Below are 17,290 nucleotides of genomic sequence, written 5' to 3'. Positions count from 1 at the left end.
GATAGTGAGATGTAAATGGAGTCATCACTGTTTGGGGGACGGTACAACACACATTATGAACAAAATGTGGGAGCGAAGGGGAAGCCGCAGCCAGAGGGACTCCTGGGGGTGTGGTGGGGTGAGGGAAGTGCAGGGAGAGCGAGGAAAGGGAGTTTTTGATAAAGATGGCATCCCCACCACCAGGACGAACGAGGCTCAGATCCATCATACCGGAGTTGGGAGTAACCAGGAAGAGATATTGAGGAATAAGAGACATCTTGAAGGAGGAAAGTTTCTGTTGAGCAGATTAAGTCTGGTTTGTCAGAAGCAACCTGTATGGTGAGATCAGTCAGGTTTGAGCGAAGGCCCCGGATGTTTGAGGTCCATACCGTTAAGGAAGGGGGAGGGGGAGCATCGGGTGCAGGACAAGGGAGGGGAGGGGTAGGTAAAGATGAGGGAGGGGAGGGGGAGGTATGGAGAGCTGTTGATACTGTGTTGGAGATTGCAGAAGAGGTGGGGTGAAGCTCTCTGTTCTCAGAAGCTCTCTGTTCTCTTCACCCTCTCTTTTGCTCAAGGTCATCAGCCATCAGCTTGGAAATCAGCCAACATCACTGCTTTCCACAAAAAAGGTGCAAAAACGGATCCTTGAAACTACAGACCAATCAGCCTGCTCCCAATTATCAGCAAAGTCATAGAATCCATCATTGCTTCGGCTATCAAATCCTTCCTGTTTTCCAATGGCTTGAACTCTGATCATCAATTCGGTTTCAGACCAGGTTACTCTACTCTGGACATGCTGCTTCTGCTTTCTCAACAATGGATGGAGGTCCTCAATGACAAACAGGAAATTAGAGCTGTCTCCCTTGACATATCACATGCTTTTGATATGATCTGGCACCCAGCTCTGCTCACCAAACTCTCCTCCGATAGTATCCATGGAAATCACAGGGCTTGCGGACTTCCTCTCTGGTCATAGTCAACGTGTGGCTCTGAATGGATTTCTCTCATCTCCCCTGCCTGTTCTGGCTGGAGGTCCCCAAGGTAGTGTTTCTGGGCCCTGTGCTTTTTCTGGTCTTCATCAATGATCTCTCCGACTCTGGAAAATCCTCTCTATCTCTTTGCTGATGACTCAACTCTCTGCCGCTCCATACCTCATCCCTCAGATTGGCAGTCTGCAGCCTCCTCACTCTCTGCAGACCTGGACAAAATCAGACTGGTAAAACAAGTGGAACATGTCTTTCAATCCTGACAAATCACACACTCTCACTATGTCTCTCCGAAAAGATAGTCTGCAAAACCCTCCCATCTACTTTCTGAACAATCATCTCGAAGAAGTTCTGTCACTCAAGCTTTGGGGTCTCACTATCTGCCATGATCTTTCTTGGGAAAACCACATTTCCAAGCTGGCCTCCAAAGCCAGTCGCCGACTGGGCATCATCCGTCGTGCGAAGTCGTTCCTTGGCACACCTGAGCTCCTCACCACATGAGCTCAATGGAATACTGCTCTCACCTCTGGGCTGGTGCTCCTTCCTCACACCTAGCTCGGCTTCACGCTGTTGAAACCAAAGCTTTCAGAATCATTGGAATCTCCGGCGATGAAGCTAATTCTGAGGGCCTTTCACTCACTCACCGCAGGCAGGTTGGTGGTCTTTCTCTCTTCTACCGACTCCTCTCCGGCCTTGCTCCCCCAGCTCTGTTTGTGCTCTGTCCCCCAAATATTCCTACAGGTCGCACAATCGCTGCTTGCAACCCTCTTCTGGTGAAATTGCCAAAATCAAGACTCTCTATTATAATAATAATAATAATTCATTTATTTTGTATAGCGCTTTTCCAGAAGCCCAAAGGCGCTTTGACAGAGTGGCAAACATAATGCATAACAATACATGAAAACAACAACAACAATTGCAAAAAGACAAGAATCAATAGGGAAATATTTAAAGCAAAAGGAGGGAGAAGGAGAAGAGATAGTCAGGGGTTAAATGCTGTGGGTTGAATGTTGAATGCAGTGTTGAACAGGTGGGTCTTTAGTGATGTTTTGAATGTGGTGAGTGAGGAGGAGTCTCCGATGGTGTGAGGTAGTGAGTTCCAGAGGGTGGGAGCAGCGATGGAGAAGGCCCTGTCCCCCCAGGATCTGAATTTGGTCCGGATGGAGGGGGTCAGGAGGTTGGTACCAGCAGAGCGGAGGTTGCGGGTGGGAGTGTGTCTGGAGAGGAGGTCAGCCAGGTAGGATGGGGCCAGGTTATGGAGGGCTTTGTATGTCAAGAGGAGGATTTTGTACTGGATTCTCTGGGGGATGGGGAGCCAGTGAAGCTTGTAAAGGACGGGGGTGATGTGGTCACGGGTCCGGGAATGGGTGAGTAGACGGGCAGCGGAGTTCTGAATGTATTGGAGTTTATTGGTGATTTTTTAGGGTGAACCATAGAGGAGGCTATTGCAGTAGTCCAGACGGGAGGTGATGAAGGCGTGGATGAGGGTTTCTGCAGCCGTGGAGGAGAGGGATGAGCGGAGACGGGCAATGTTTCTCAGGTGAAAGAAGGCTGACTTTGTGATCTGTTTAGTGTATTTGTCGAAGGAGAGGGTTTGGTCAAAGATGACGCCAAGATTCCGGATGTGAGGGGAGGTGGATACTGGGATACCGTCGATGTTGAGGGCAAAGTTATGGGTGGATTTTGTGAGCGTTTTTGGGCCAATGATGATTATTTCAGATTTATCACAGTTAAGCTTGAGGAAGTTGATTTGAAGCCAGGATTTTATTTCAGTGATGCAGTTTGTCAGGATAGAGTGGGTGTCGGTGGAGACGGACTTGGTGGAGATGAAAAGCTGGATGTCATCGGCGAAGCAGTGGAATTGGAGACCATGACGGCGGATTAAGTGACCGAGCGGGGACAGGTAAAGGATGAAGAGGAGGGGGCCAAGAACTGAACCTTGGGGGACACCTTGGGGGAGGGGAGCAGTTGGGGATTTGCAGTTATTGATGGAGATGAACTGGCATCTGTCAGAGAGGTATGATTTAAACCAAGAGAGGGCAGTGCCGGTAACGTTAAAGGTGGATTCAAGTCGGGTGAGGAGGATAGTGTGATCGATGGTGTCAAAGGCAGCGCTGAGGTCGAGGAGGACGAGAATGTCCGAGAATATCTATTCACCTTCACTCTTTCATTCCTCTTTTCTCCCACCTCTGGAACAAACTCCCTCACTCTATTCAATCCCACTCCTCCCTCCAGGTCTTTAAAACAGCTGTTCACCACCATCTCTTGTCTTCCCCCATCCAAAACCTTGATCTTTCTAATCCCGTTAATTCACCCCAGATCCACTTTTTTGAAATTCCGACTTCTTTTCTGGAAGTCCTAGCAATGTCCATGTGTTTTATACCTCTCCCAGCCCCCCCCCCCCACCCCTTCCCATGCCTCCTCTCCCCAAGCCCTCTCCCTCCTGCAGATCTCCTGATGTCACTGTTCTCCACTGTTTTATTTATTTATTTATTTATTTATTTATTTTTTGCATACATAATCGAGGCTCGTGAAAGAGCTAACATTTATCACATAAACAAATCAACCAGACAAACAAACAAAGTGTATAAAAAGGGGAGCGGTAGACAAGATGTGGAGAGAAGGGGAAGCATATAAACAACATTTGTGAGGGACATCGGGAATGTGTGGGAGGGAGAGGGCTTGGGGGGAGGCGGCGTGGGAAGGGGGGGGGGGGGGTGGGAGAAGTATAAACACAAGGACACCAAGGACTTCCACAAAAGAAGTTGGTATTTCAAAAAGAGGATTTGGGGTGAAATTAGCGGGGGTAGAACAGATCAAGGTTTTGGATGGGGGAAGATAGATGGTGGTGAACAGCTGTTTTAAAGACCTGGAGGGAGGAGTGGGATTGAAGGGAGTGGGGGAGTTTGTTCCAGAGGCAGGAGAAAAGAGGAATGAAAGAGTGAAGGTGAACAGAGTGTCTTGATTTTGGCAGTTTAACCATAAGAGGGTTGCAGGCAGATCTTGTGCGACCTTTAGGAATATTTGGGGGACAGAGCCCAGAGAGAGCTGGAGGAGCAAGGCCGGAGAGGAGTCGGTAGAAGACAGAAAGACCACCAAACCTGCCTGCGGTGAGTAAGTGAAAGGCCCTCGGAGGTAGCTTCATCACGGGAGATTCCAATGATTCTGAACGCTTTGGTTTCAACAGCGTGAAGACCAGCTAGGTGTGAGGCAGGAGCACCAGCCCAGAGGGGAGAGCAGTATTCCATTGAGCTGCGGATGAAAGCCTTGTGTGTGGTGAGGAGCTCAGGTGTGCCAAGGAAGGACTTAGCACGACGGAGGATGCCCAGTCGGCGACTGGCTTTGGAGGCCAGATTTGAAATGTGGTTTTCCCAGGAAAGATCATGGCAGATAGTGAGACCCAAAAGCTTGAGTGACAGAACTTCTTGGAGAGGATTATTCAGAAAGTGGATGGGAGGGTTGTCCAGTCGGTCTTTTCGGAGAGACATCGTAAGAGAGTGAGATTTGTCAGGATTGAAAGACATGTTCCACTTGTTTGCCCAGTCAGAGATTTAGTCCAGGTCTGCAGAGAGTGAGGAGGCTGCAGACTGCCGATCTGAGGGATGAGGAATGGAGCGGCAGAGAGTGGAGTCATCAGCAAAGAAATAGAGAGGATTTTCAAGAGAGTCGGAGAGATCATTGATGAAGACCAGAAAAAGCACAGGGCCCAGAACACTGCCATGGGGAACTCCAGCCTGAACAGGAAGAGGAGATGAGAGAAACCCATTCAGGGCCACACGTTGACTACGACCAGAGAGGAAGTCCGCCAGCCATGCGTGGAGATTTCCATGGATACCAAAGGAGGAGAGTTTGGTGAGCAGAGCGGGGTGCCAGACCGTATCGAAGGCACGTGATATATCGAGGGAGACAGCTCTAATTTCCTGTTTGGCATTGAGGACCTCCATCCATTGTTGAGACAGCAGAAGCAGCATGTCCAGAGTAGAGTGACCTGGTCAGTGACCTGGTTGTGCTTGTGTTTCCCTCTCTCTCCCCATCTTGTCTCCCACTCCCTTTATCTTATGTTGTGTGTGTCAGTTTGTCTTTTTGTGATTAATGTTAGCTCTTACACGAGCTTCGATCTTGTGTACTTGTAAAAAAAAAAAAAAAAAAAAAAAAAAATTATTCATTAATTTCTCTGAAACCGCTTATTGGAGAAATTTTACACTTGGCAAATTGTCAAGTACTCCCAATGGGGAACGAAAGCATGATAATGATGATGTAATCAATGAAGTGGTATACCAGCCATAAATGTTTTCATCAAATGCCATAATCCTAAAAATTTGAAATTGCATGCGTAAGATCTATGACCCATTTGCATTGAAATATAAAATTTATGACACCATAGGTCACATGGTTTGTCAGCCATATTGGATTGAAGGAAAATCTATACAAATAAAACACAGTTTGTGTGTGTGTGTGTGTGTGTTCCTGATAGACTCCTAAACGGAGAGGCTCACGTACTTCATTTTTGGCATAGACATGGTCATTGGGCCTGGGAAGGACATGGCCTACCTAAACATGACCTCTGATGACGACATCCATATTTTTTATTCATATTTAACTGAGCGCATTTCAGCGAGGAGCATTATACACTGAATCTCAGCCTGTGCCAGAGCAGCTCGCTGATTCGCTCAGAGCCATCACGTGATGTTCCATCCTCGCCGCCAGACTTGCTCACGTATTTGATTTCATTGGGCCTGGGAAGGACATGGCCTACCTAAGAATGACCTCCGATGACGATCCATATTTTTTATTCATATTTATCTGGGCGCATTTCAGCGAGGAACACTATACACTGAATCTCAGCCTGTGCCAGAGCAGCTCGCTGATTCGCTCAGAGCGAACACGTGTTGTTCCATCCTCGCTGCCATACTTGCTCACGTACTTGATTTTTGGCATAGACATGGCCATTGGGCCTGGGAAGGACATGACCTACCTAAAAATTACCTCCGATGACGAGATCCATGTTTTTTATTCATATTTAACTTCGCGCATTTCAGCGAGGAACATTATACACTGATCTCTCCCCCTCTCCCCCCCCCCCCCCCCATACCTCACCCCCCTTCCCTCCCCTCCCCCTCCCCCACCCTTCCCTCCACTTCCGCTCCTCCCCTTCCCCCCCCCCCCTCCTCCTCCGCCCGGCAACACTGGGTACTTCTGCTAGTCTTACTATAATTCACCAAATGTCCGTCTGTCTGTCTGTCTGTCCGTTCGAAGGTACCGCAAAAACGGCTTAACCGATCGCAACAATATTTTGCGTGGGTTATCCTGCGATCTCCTGGAGTAAAATAGGCTATATTGTTTTTCCAATTTCATCTTTGGCCTCCAGCATTTTCAGGTTTGGACTCCAGCGTAGCGTTATTTTACCAGGTGCCGCACAAACAGCTGCACGATCGCTGCATGGCTGCACCGATCGGAGTCGGTGACCTCGGACAATGACCTTTTAGAAGGACATGGGTTGAATCCCTGCTTGAGAAAATGCCAACCCCCTCCCTGCCATCACGGTCGTCTCTCCAACTCACAATCCCACGAGATATGCGGAAAGGACGACCCAAAACCAATTATCTTCTTTTTGATTCGTATAATAATATAATAGGTGATGGCAAGTGGTAAAGCATGTGGTGAGGTGGAAATAACTGGGAAGTGCCCGTGTGCTGTGTGCAGGAAGCGTGTCGGAGTGAATTCCATTCAATGTACCGTTAGAGTATCGTTGAGAGAGAGGAAGACAAATGATGAATTGCGAAAGATGATGGGAATAGAGCCTGTGATGGATGCTGTAAGAGAAACAGGTTTGAGTACCAGTTCACTGGTAATTCCCTGCTTGTCGTTAAAGGCGGCAAAAAGGGTTGGCGTCAGGAAGGGCATCCGGCCGTAAAACATTGCTTCAAAAAGGGGACCGAAAAACAACAACAACCACAGTTCCCGAAAAAGGCCAACCCCCGCTTGCGGGGAAAAATGGCCTCTAAAGGTGGTTTTTTCTAAAGGTACAATGTGCGCTGAGTGGGTTCATCAAAAATGTAGTGGTTTGAGAGGGTCATTAACCAGTGTGGCAGCTACATTCAAGTGTAAGGTGTGCACAGAGGGAGCTGCAGATGGAGGAAATGTTGAGTTGGATCTTGGAGACTGCGTGAAGCTGGAAGGTGTGAAAACATTTTGCTACCTCGGAGACATGCTGAATAGAGAAGGTGGATCAGACTCGGCAACGGTTGCTGGAGTTAGATGTGCATGGAAGAAGTTTCGGGAACCGAGTGGCGTGCTGATGAGGAGGGGAGTGTCGTTGAAGCTGAAGGGAAAGGTGTATGCTGCATGTGTGAGAAGTGTTATGATTTATGGGAGCGAGACATGGGTAATGAACGTGTAGAGCAGCAACGAAGGCTGGAAAGGGTGGAAATGCGAATGGTTCAGTGGATGTGTGGAGTATCGTTGAGAGAGAGGAAGACAAATGATGAATTGCGAAAGATGATGGGAATAGAGCCTGTGATGGATGCTGTAAGAGAAACAGGTTGAGATGGTTTGGTCATGTGTTGAGGAAGGATGAAAGTGACTGGTTGAGAAGAGTGATGGAAATGAATGTAGAATGAAGTAGAGAACGGGGAAGACCGAGAAAGACTTGGGTAAAGATGGTCGAAGAAGAAATGCGGGCAAGGGGGTTAACAAGGGGAGATCCAGAAAATAGGGCAAAATGGAGAACATTGTCACGGGGACCGCAAGGCTAACCCCCGCTCTTGCAGGGGAAATGGCCTTAAAATGCCTGTTGTATGTAAACATCATTAAAAGTAAATAATGACCTCGGCCAAAGTTCAAATGACGTGAGTTTAATCTCCACCTGGGAGAATTCCACATATCTATTTGGGCGGTGTATAAGCTAACAGATCGCTGTCTCCATCGATCTTGCCAAGGCCGTAACACCTATCGGCTCAAAATCCTTTTAACTGTTGACTTGGTAGTTTTTACAATGAAGGAAACACGTATCGGGAGTACATACGACATCGCGATTGTGAATGTGACAGCGATTGTGAATGTGGCTCTCCAATATTCGGTGTGTTCACGGTTTGAATTAAGTAACGTAACGTTTGTGACGATGTTTTCATTGTGACGATGTTGTGACGATGTTTGTGTTCACGGTAGTGTTTGATGTGATGGTGTGAACGTAATTTCGTAATGTTTTTCGTTTTTATTTTCGTAATCTATCTATATAAATAAAACACAGTTTGTTTGTGTGTGTGTGTGTGTGTGTGTGTGTGTGTGTGTGTGTGTGTGTGTGTGTGTGTGTGTGTGTGTGTGTGTGTGTGTGTGTGTGTGTGTTACCTATAGACTCCTAAACGGAGAGGCTCACATACTTGATTTTTGGCATAGACATGGCCATTGAGCCTGGGAAGGACATGGCCTACCTAAAAATGACCTCAGATGACGAGATCCATATTTTTTATTCATATTTAACTTAGCGCATTTCAGCGAGGAACATTATGCACTGAATCTCAGCCTGTGTCTGAGCAGCTCGCTGATTCGCTCAGAGCGATCATGTGATGTTCCATCCTCACCACCAGACTCGCTCACGTACTTGATTTTTGGCATAGACATGGCCATTGAGCCTGGGAATGACATGGCCTACCTAAATATGACCTCCGATGATGAGATCCATATTTTTTTATTCATATTTAACTTAGCGCATTTGAGAAGATTCTGGTATTAACACTTTCTGGAGCATCTAAATATCTATAAAGCTTAGTTGACTTTTTGCTCCACCAAATAACAGTGAAACGGAATTGAGTAAAAGGGTGAAACTTCTACAGATGCTGTGATAAATAACTACCTCTTTCGGTTTGAATGTTTGAAAGAGAATAGACGTCTGGATCAATCTTTGAAATACATTTAAATCCCGATTTATATATTCCCCCTTCCCCCGCTCCCTTCCCCTCCTCTTCCCCCCTTCCCCTCCTCTTCCCCTCCCCTTCTCTCCTCTCCCCCTGCCCCTCCCCCTCCTATCCCCTCCCATTCCACCCTCCTTCCCATCCTCCCCCTCCCCTTCCCCCACCTCCCCTCCCCTTCCCCCTCCTCCCCTCCCCTTCCCCCCTCCGCTCCCTTGCCCTCCTCCCCCCATTCCCCCCTGCCCCCTCCCCTTCCCCTCCTCTTCCCCCCTCCCCCTCCTCCTCCACCCCTCTCCTCTCCTCCCCCTGCCCCTCCCCCTTCCTCCCCTTCCCCCCTCCCCTCCCTCCCCTCCTTCCTCTCCCGTCCCCTTCCCCCCCTCCCCTCCCCCTCCCCCTCCCTCCCCTCCTTCCTCTCCCGTCCCCTTCCCCCCTCCCCTCCCCTCCCCCTCCCCGCCCCTCCCCTTCCACCCCAGCCCTCCCCCTCCCCCCTTCCCCCGCCCGGCAACGCCGGGTACTTCTGCTAGTCGTTTAATGAACGTTTCATGAGCGTAAGAATAATGTTTAATGATCATAATACATGAATGAATAATGCCATGGCGTCGCGTTGGCAGCAGTGTAAATATAAAAATGTATGCCAAGAACTTCAAAGAGAGAAAAGGAACTTTTATCAGCAATGTCGTCTATCCTGAAGTTCTAAGCTGAAGAAGAGGTACAAAATCATTCCATTTTTTTTTCCTAAAGAAAAGCGTACAGTTGATATCACGATTTGAAACACGATGAAATAATATTTACCGATATGAACAGTGATGTGTTTTTTTTAAATTCAAATTCTAAAAATACTGTTTAGATTTTGATGATTTGCGTGTGATATTTAACGGATGTTTATATAAATCGCGCCTCCCAATTGAAGCCCAACCCTTCGGGCGGGTACCGTTGCTAGTACAAACAATGACCAAGTTTATATCACCCAGTGTCGGGCATTTTTGATTAGCGCTCTTTTCCAGGAAGGCATACTGAGCGCTAAGCGAGGTATTACTTTATCGGTAATTGTCCAAATTTTCCTGAGGTTTCTTTTGACACATTCAACATTCATGTTTATTTTTTTGCGCAGGAAACTGAGGAGCAACAGGAAGAAGAGGAGGAAATAGAAAGACGGTTTTCAAGGCGTACGGTAGTCAGTAATTGGCAGCGATATGAAGAAGAACCCTCAAAGGTCCGGCAGGACGGAGTGGAGATGGAAGGAGCTGTAAGAACATCAAGTGCTACGGACTACAATAGTCTCCTGAGCTCGGCAGGTAGGCCATGTTCAGAGGGAAGTCTTTATATTTGTACACTTTATTATTGATATAATCAGTGCCATGATTATTTGATCATTAATGGCAGCAGTTTTGCTGATAAATGAATACTTTATAAGTGCTTTTAAATTTTTGACAATAATAATATAGTGCACATTGATGAGGTGTGATGACAAGTTAAATTTTGTGTGACTGACTTAAGTACGAAGTTTTTATTAAGACAATTATCTGCTGGATTCAACTGAAGTGTACGGTAGGATGTTAGGCGATTTTAGCAGAAACACCAATCGAGTACTATATGGTATTTGATGTACTAGTACACCCTCTCACTACGGGAGTGGCAGGAAGGGTAATTCCTCTTTGGGGTATAAAGATTACAGTTGCTCTAAGGTCAGGTCTTAAGAACATTGGATGTGTGTTCATTTACCATGTTTCTTGTGGAGAGATCGTCAAGTGGTTTAAGCATTCGAGCAAGCATTCCATTCAAAACCGTTAAGGAACGGCTGGCTTGGCAAGCTCTAGCTAGCTGCTTGGCAAATGAGCACAACCCGGGCTTCTTCCCTTTCAGTTTCGTGTTAAACAGCAGGAGCGAGTTTCAAAAGGCTGCCACGAAAAACGCCACGTTAGCGGCCGGAAGGGTCATGTTATTAACCCAACCCTTAATAATAATAATAATAATTCATTTATTTTGTATAGCGCTTTTCCAGAAGCCCAAAGGCGCTTTGACAGAGTGGAAAACATAATGCATAACAATACATGAAAACAACAATTGCAAAAAGACAAGAATCAAGAAAACAAACAGCAGCGATATACGGCATATATATAAGACAAGAATCAAAAAGACAAGACAAGAATCAATAGGGAAATATTTAAAGCAAAAGGAGGGAGAAGGAGAAGAGATAGTCAGGGGTTAAATGCTGTGGGTTGAATGTTGAATGCAGCGTTGAACAGGTGGGTCTTTAGTGATGTTTTGAATGTGGTGAGTGAGGAGGAGTCTCTGATGGTGTGAGGTAGTGAGTTCCAGAGGGTGGGAGCAGCGATGGAGAAGGCCCTGTCCCCCCAGGATCTGAATTTGGTCCGGATGGAGGGGGTCAGGAGGTTGGTACCAGCAGAGCGGAGGTTGCGGGTGGGAGTGTGTCTGGAGAGGAGGTCAGCCAGGTAGGATGGGGCCAGGTTATGGAGGGCTTTGTATGTCAAGAGGAGGATTTTGTACTGGATTCTCTGGGGGATGGGGAGCCAGTGAAGCTTGTAAAGGACGGGGGTGATGTGGTCACGGGTCCGGGAATGAGTGAGTAGACGGGCAGCGGAGTTCTGAATGTATTGGAGTTTATTGGTGATTTTTGAGGGTGAACCATAGAGGAGGCTATTGCAGTAGTCCAGACGGGAGGTGATGAAGGCGTGGATGAGGGTTTCTGCAGCCGTGGAGGAGAGGGATGAGCGGAGACGGGCAATGTTTTTCAGGTGAAAGAAGGCTGACTTTGTGATCTGTTTAGTGTATTTGTCGAAGGAAAGGGTTTGGTCAAAGATGAAACCCTTGTGGGGTATACAGATTACAGTAGATCTTCACTCAGTTCTGTAAGTAAAACTTACCTTACGGATGTCGGGATTCCTCCAAATTTCTTTGTTTAGTGTTATAAACAGCATTAGCGACTGTTAATATATCCCAAAACAGCATTAGGAAAAAAAGCTAATCATATGTGTTTCTGGTTTATAATATTTTTACTTCTGGTAGAGGCTGTTGGGCTGTTGCTCCCATGAAAACGCCATGATAATCTATTTATAAACGTTGACTTGACGTTCGTTCAAGGAGGAAAAACCCCTTGGGGAGGTGGGATATTATTGGTATTAATATTGTTTTGCAATAACATTAATATTATGCTATTATCATTAGTTTTGTTATTAGAAGCTGCCTTGGAAAAACGCCATGATAAAGCTCACTTAATATGGATATACACCTCAACACGCATCCCCCATTGGCAGCAATGGCAGTGAAAACCCGCTCGGGGGAGAAAACCCCCTTGGGGAGGGGGGCAAATGAATGCGCTACAACCTCCATTGTGTAACCCTAAGTCATCCTGTCAAGTTTGATTGAGATTGGATAAGTAACGACGGATTGTATCGCTGTCAAAAAATCATCAGGCAGACGCCAAATTGCGTATTTTAGTATGATATGGTATTTGATGTATATGGTGTGCTTGTAAAGTGATCCTTTTTCTGTGTTGGCTTAATACAAGTTACTATAATTATGTGGGCTTGCAGGAGAGCTCAGAAGTAGCACAATCACCTTTTGAGCTGTTTTGTCTAGGTTTGATTCCTGTTCCAACTGTCATGTCACCCTGGTCTTTTGCAGGCAGGGAATTGCATCAGTGCACTGTCCTCCGGATGGACATTAAACTGGATGTCCCATCTGCAAAGCATTTTCCGCCGTATGTTAAAGATGTGTCTTTGCATGAGTAACGAGTAAGTCAGTGTTTGACGACACCCTGGACGCGTTCCAAATTCCTGCCCGAACTACCTGCGACGGAACATTTACCTTTCCAGGTTTCATTCTCAGCAAACGATGTTCACGATTTTTCAGCTAACTCCTTGACCTTCTGTAAAAAGTACAACATAGCTTAACAACAACAACAACAACATGCATTTTAAAGGCCATTTTCCCTGCTAGAGCGGGGGTTAGCCTTGCGGTCCCCATGACAATCTTCTCCATTTTGCCCTATTTTCTACATCTCTCCTTGTTAACCCCCTTGCCCGCATTTCTTCTTCCACCATCTTTAGCCAAGTCTTTCTCGGTCTTCCCCATCTTCTACTTCCTTCTACATTCATTTCCATCACTCTTCTCAACCAGTCACTTTCATCCTTCCTCAACACATGACCAAACCATCTCAACCTGTTCCTCTTCACAGCATCAATCACAGGCTCTATTCCCATCATCTTTCGCAATTCATCATTTGTCTTCCTCTCTCTTAACGATACTCCGCACATCCGTCGAACCATTCGCATTTCCACCCTTTCCAACCTTCGTTGCTGCTCTACGTTCATTACCCATGTCTCGCTCCCATAAATCATAACACTTCTCACACATGCAGCATACACCTTTCTCTTCAGCTTCAACGACGCTCCCATCATCATCAGCACGCCACTCAATTCCCGAAACTTCTTCCATGCACATCTCATTCGAGCAACCGTTGCCGAGTCTGATCCACCTTCTCCATTCAGCATGTCTCTGAGGTAGCAAAATGTTTTCACACCTTCCAGCTTCACGCCGTCTCCAAGATCCAACTCATTATTTCCTCCATCTGCAGCTCCCTCTGTGCACACCTTACATTTGAATGTAGCTGCCACACTGGTTAATGACCCTCTCAGACCACTACATTTTTGATGAACCCACTCAGCGCACATTGTACATTGAATGGAGTTCACTCCGACACCCTTCCTGCACACAGCACAGGGCCACTTCCCAGTTCTTTCCACCTCACCACATGCTTTACCACTTGCCATCACCTTCGTCTTTCTGATATTCACCTTCAGACCTTTTGTCTCCATACATTCCTTCCACGTGTTCATCTTTTCCTTCAGTCCATCCATACTTTCCGCAATCAACACCAGATCATCTGCATACAACAACTCCCACGGTAAACCCTCCTTTACGTTCTGAGCCAGCACCTCCATCACAGCTACAAATAGTAGTGGACTTAGTACCGACCCCTGATGCACTCCCACCTTCACCTCAAACTCACCACTGTTCCCGTCCTTCGTCCTTACAGCTGTGCGTGCTCTTTTGTACATTGCATTCACTACTCTGATCAACCATTCCTCCACTCCTAACTTCCTCAATGCCCATGTCAATACTTTGCGTGGAACCCGATCGAATGCTTTCTCCAGATTAACAAACCCAAGAAACAACTTCTTCCTCTTCTCCATGTACTTCTCATGCAACTGCCTCACAATGAAAAGCACGTCTGTCGTTCCTCTTCCTGGCATAAATCCAAACTGCATTTCGTCGATCTTCACTTTCTTCCTTATCCTCCTCTCCAACACCCTTTCCAATACCTTCATTCCATGCTCCAATAACGTTATCGCTCGGTACGAGTCACACTCCAGAGGGTCACCTTTCCCCTTGTATAGAGGGACGAGGGTACTCAGTTCCCAATCCACTGGAATGCGGCCTTCTTTCACTACCAGATTACAGATCTCTGTCATTCTCTTCACACCCCAACTTCCTGCTGCCTTCAACATATCTCCCACAACTCCCGTCGGCCCTCCCGCTTTTCTACCCTTCATTGCTTTTATCGCTTCCTCAACTTCCTTCTCAGTTATCTTCTCTGCCGGTCCTAAAACTGGGTTACTCTCTATGTTGCCATCCCATTCATTCTCTGTATTCAACAGCATTTCCATATATCTTTTCCATCTTCCTTTAATTCCATCTGGGTCGACAACGATTTGTCCCACTTCATCCTTCAAGCAGCTCACCCCCATCACATCACACCTCTCTTTCGCTATCTGCTTTGCAATCCTGAATACTGCTTTCTGACCCTCTTCCGAATCCAAGCGTTCTCCGAACATTTTCCTACATGCCTCCTGCGCCTTTGCTACCTCTTTCTTTGCAGCCTTCCTGGCTGCCTTATAACTTTCATGATCTGCTGTTTCTGCTCCCGTACCCTTCGCCTTCTGCCACTCCTTGAACTTCTTCCTCTTCTCGTCAATCCTCTTTCCAACTTCATCATCCCACCACCATGTTTCCGAGTGCCTCGGTGGTCCTTTTGTCCATCCACATACCTCACCAACGGCTCCCAACAGACTAGCTTTCATTGACATCCAATCACTTTCAAGCTCAACCACATCAACCTCGACCCTACTCAGCCTCTCTTTTAATGCCTCCCTTACTGTCACCTCTTTCAACCTCCACACCTTCATTCTCGGTTGGTACTTCACCCGCCGAGCTCTCCTCGCACCTTTCACACTTACGTCGCAGCCAACCAAGTGGTGCTGTGAAACAGCCTCCTCACCCGGGATCACCTTTGTGTCTCGGATGTGCCCCCTATCTCGCCTACGCACCATCAGGTAGTCAACGGTTGTCGTCGACCCACCTGACGTGTATGTAACAAGCTTATTATCCTCTTTCTGGAACTGAGTATTACAAATCAACAAATCAGCTCCATCAGCAAACTCCAAAATCCTTTCACCTTCTCCATTTCTCACACCATATCCATAACCCCCATGAACTCCGTCAAAACTATCCATACTCCTTCCCACATGTCCATTTAGGTCTCCTCCTACCACAACAACTTCCTCATCTTTCACGTTTTCCATCAGCTTCTCTATCGCACACCAGAACTTGTCCTTCTCTTCATCGCTTCGACCAACCTGCGGAGCATATCCCGAGATGACGTTCACCAAGAGCTTTCCAATCATCATTTTCACCATCATCAACCTATCACTCACTCTAGTCACACTCACCACACTGTCTACAAACTCCTCAGAAAACAGGACACCAACACCATTCACGCCCTCCGGGCACCCTTGCCACACAAACTTGTATTTCTGTCCCTGCCTACCCTTCGCCATTCTCACACCACTTCCCTTCCATCTCGTCTCTTGCACACAACATATGTCCACTCTTCTTCTGACCAATACTTCCACCACTTCTCCTGATCTCCCTGTCATTGTCCCTACATTCCATGTCCCAAACCTCAGAAACCGATCTCCACTTCGGGCTGTACCCTGCCAATATGTAGTTGTAATTGTCATGGTTCTCTTTTTGAGGCAGTTATTTTTTTTTTTTTTTTTTTTTTTAATGGCCGGATGCCCTTCCTGACGCCAACCCTCTTAGTCGCCTCTTACGACACGCAGGGATACGGCGTACCTATTCTTATCCAGGGTACACACTGGGAAACGTTTAAAACATGGAAATCCTGGGGGGGGGGGGGGGGGGGGGAGGGGGAACAACATAGCTTAACCTTCGATATAATTTGTAAAAGGTTTGGAAGAAACCTAACAGCTTCCCAAATAGGAGTTTAAATATTTAATTTATACAAACTCGGATTATAAATAGAAAAATAAATGCTGCGGTTAAAACAATAATATACAGTACACTGTTATCCCTTTATAAGGAGCACTCATTTCAACAAATTTCACTATAACGAAGCCTTATGCATGGTGTCATTTTTCTTTTTTTTATCACACGTCCCACAGTGAGAAAGTTTTATTTACAATGTAATACTATTCACGATAATTGGGCAGAGCACCATGACATTGAGCTTTCTATTCTGGGTTTGAGGCCTAACAGGGTTAAACCAAACAAACAGCCGTTCCGATGAAGTACCGGTGGAGGACATTCCATCTTTCAGCACGCTGTCTTTAAGACGTCGATGTGTCTGCTTTTAAGTTGTGATACGAAAGATACAAGGCCAAGGGTATCTGTTGCCAACTGTAGGCGATCGTGTCTTGGAACCCATGAAAAAAAATGAAATTGAATCAGATTGATGTCAGACGCAGAGGTCAGACGCTCACTTTTGAAAGACGACAGTTTTTTTTGTTTGTTTTTTTTTGATACAGAGTCGAGGCTCGTGAAAGAGCTAACATTTATCAAACAAACAAATCAAACAAACAAGCAAACAAAGTATATAAAAAGGGGAGCGGTCGACAAGATGGGGAGAGAAGGGGAGGAAGCACACAAACACAACATTTGAGAGCAGGGACATCGGGAGATGTTTTTGGAGGGAGAGGGCCTGGGGGGAGGCAGGATAGGTATAAAACGCAAGGACACCAAGGACTTCCAGGAAAGAAGTCAAAAGTCACCTCAAAAAAGTGGATTTGGGGTGAAATTAGTGGGGGTAGAAAAGATCAAGGTTTTGGATTGGGGAAGATAAGAGATGGTGGTGAACAGCCGTTTTAAAGACCTGGAGGGAGGTAGTGGGATTGAAGAGAGTGAGGGAGTTTGTTCCAGAGGTGGGAGAAAAGAGGAATGAAGGCGTGAAGGTGAGCAGAGAGTCTTGATTTTGGCAGTTTAACCATAAGAGGGTTGCAGGCAGATATTGTGCGACCTGCAGGAATATTTGGGGGACAGAGCCCAGAGAGAGCTGGGGGAGCAACGCCGGAGAGGAGTCGGTAGAAGACGGAAAGA

The 17,290-nt window shown here is 46.6% G+C and overlaps 2 protein-coding genes across 7 annotated transcripts in view; one reads left to right on the top strand and one right to left on the bottom strand.

Annotated features, from left to right (window-relative positions):
- Nucleotides 1–17,290, top strand: part of AVEN (apoptosis and caspase activation inhibitor) — a 90,599-nt gene that overhangs the window by 2,849 nt on the left and 70,460 nt on the right. For all 6 annotated transcript variants that reach the window (XM_078784211.1, XM_078784216.1, XM_078784213.1 and 3 more), the window contains exon 3: nucleotides 9,984–10,167. In XM_078784211.1, coding sequence (XP_078640337.1) covers nucleotides 9,984–10,167 — 184 coding nt within the window. The remainder of the gene's footprint in view (nucleotides 1–9,983; nucleotides 10,168–17,290) is intronic.
- LOC137417646 (muscarinic acetylcholine receptor M1-like) overlaps nucleotides 1–17,290 on the bottom strand; it is a 74,786-nt gene that overhangs the window by 22,913 nt on the left and 34,583 nt on the right. The window lies entirely within an intron of this gene.

This window comes from Myxine glutinosa, chromosome 9, assembly GCF_964187855.1.
Source record: "Myxine glutinosa chromosome 9, kmMyxGlut1.1, whole genome shotgun sequence".
Lineage (NCBI taxonomy): Eukaryota > Metazoa > Chordata > Myxini > Myxiniformes > Myxinidae > Myxine > Myxine glutinosa.
Note: the sequence above shows the minus strand (reverse complement) of the source record. Positions and strands in the feature narration are given on the sequence as shown.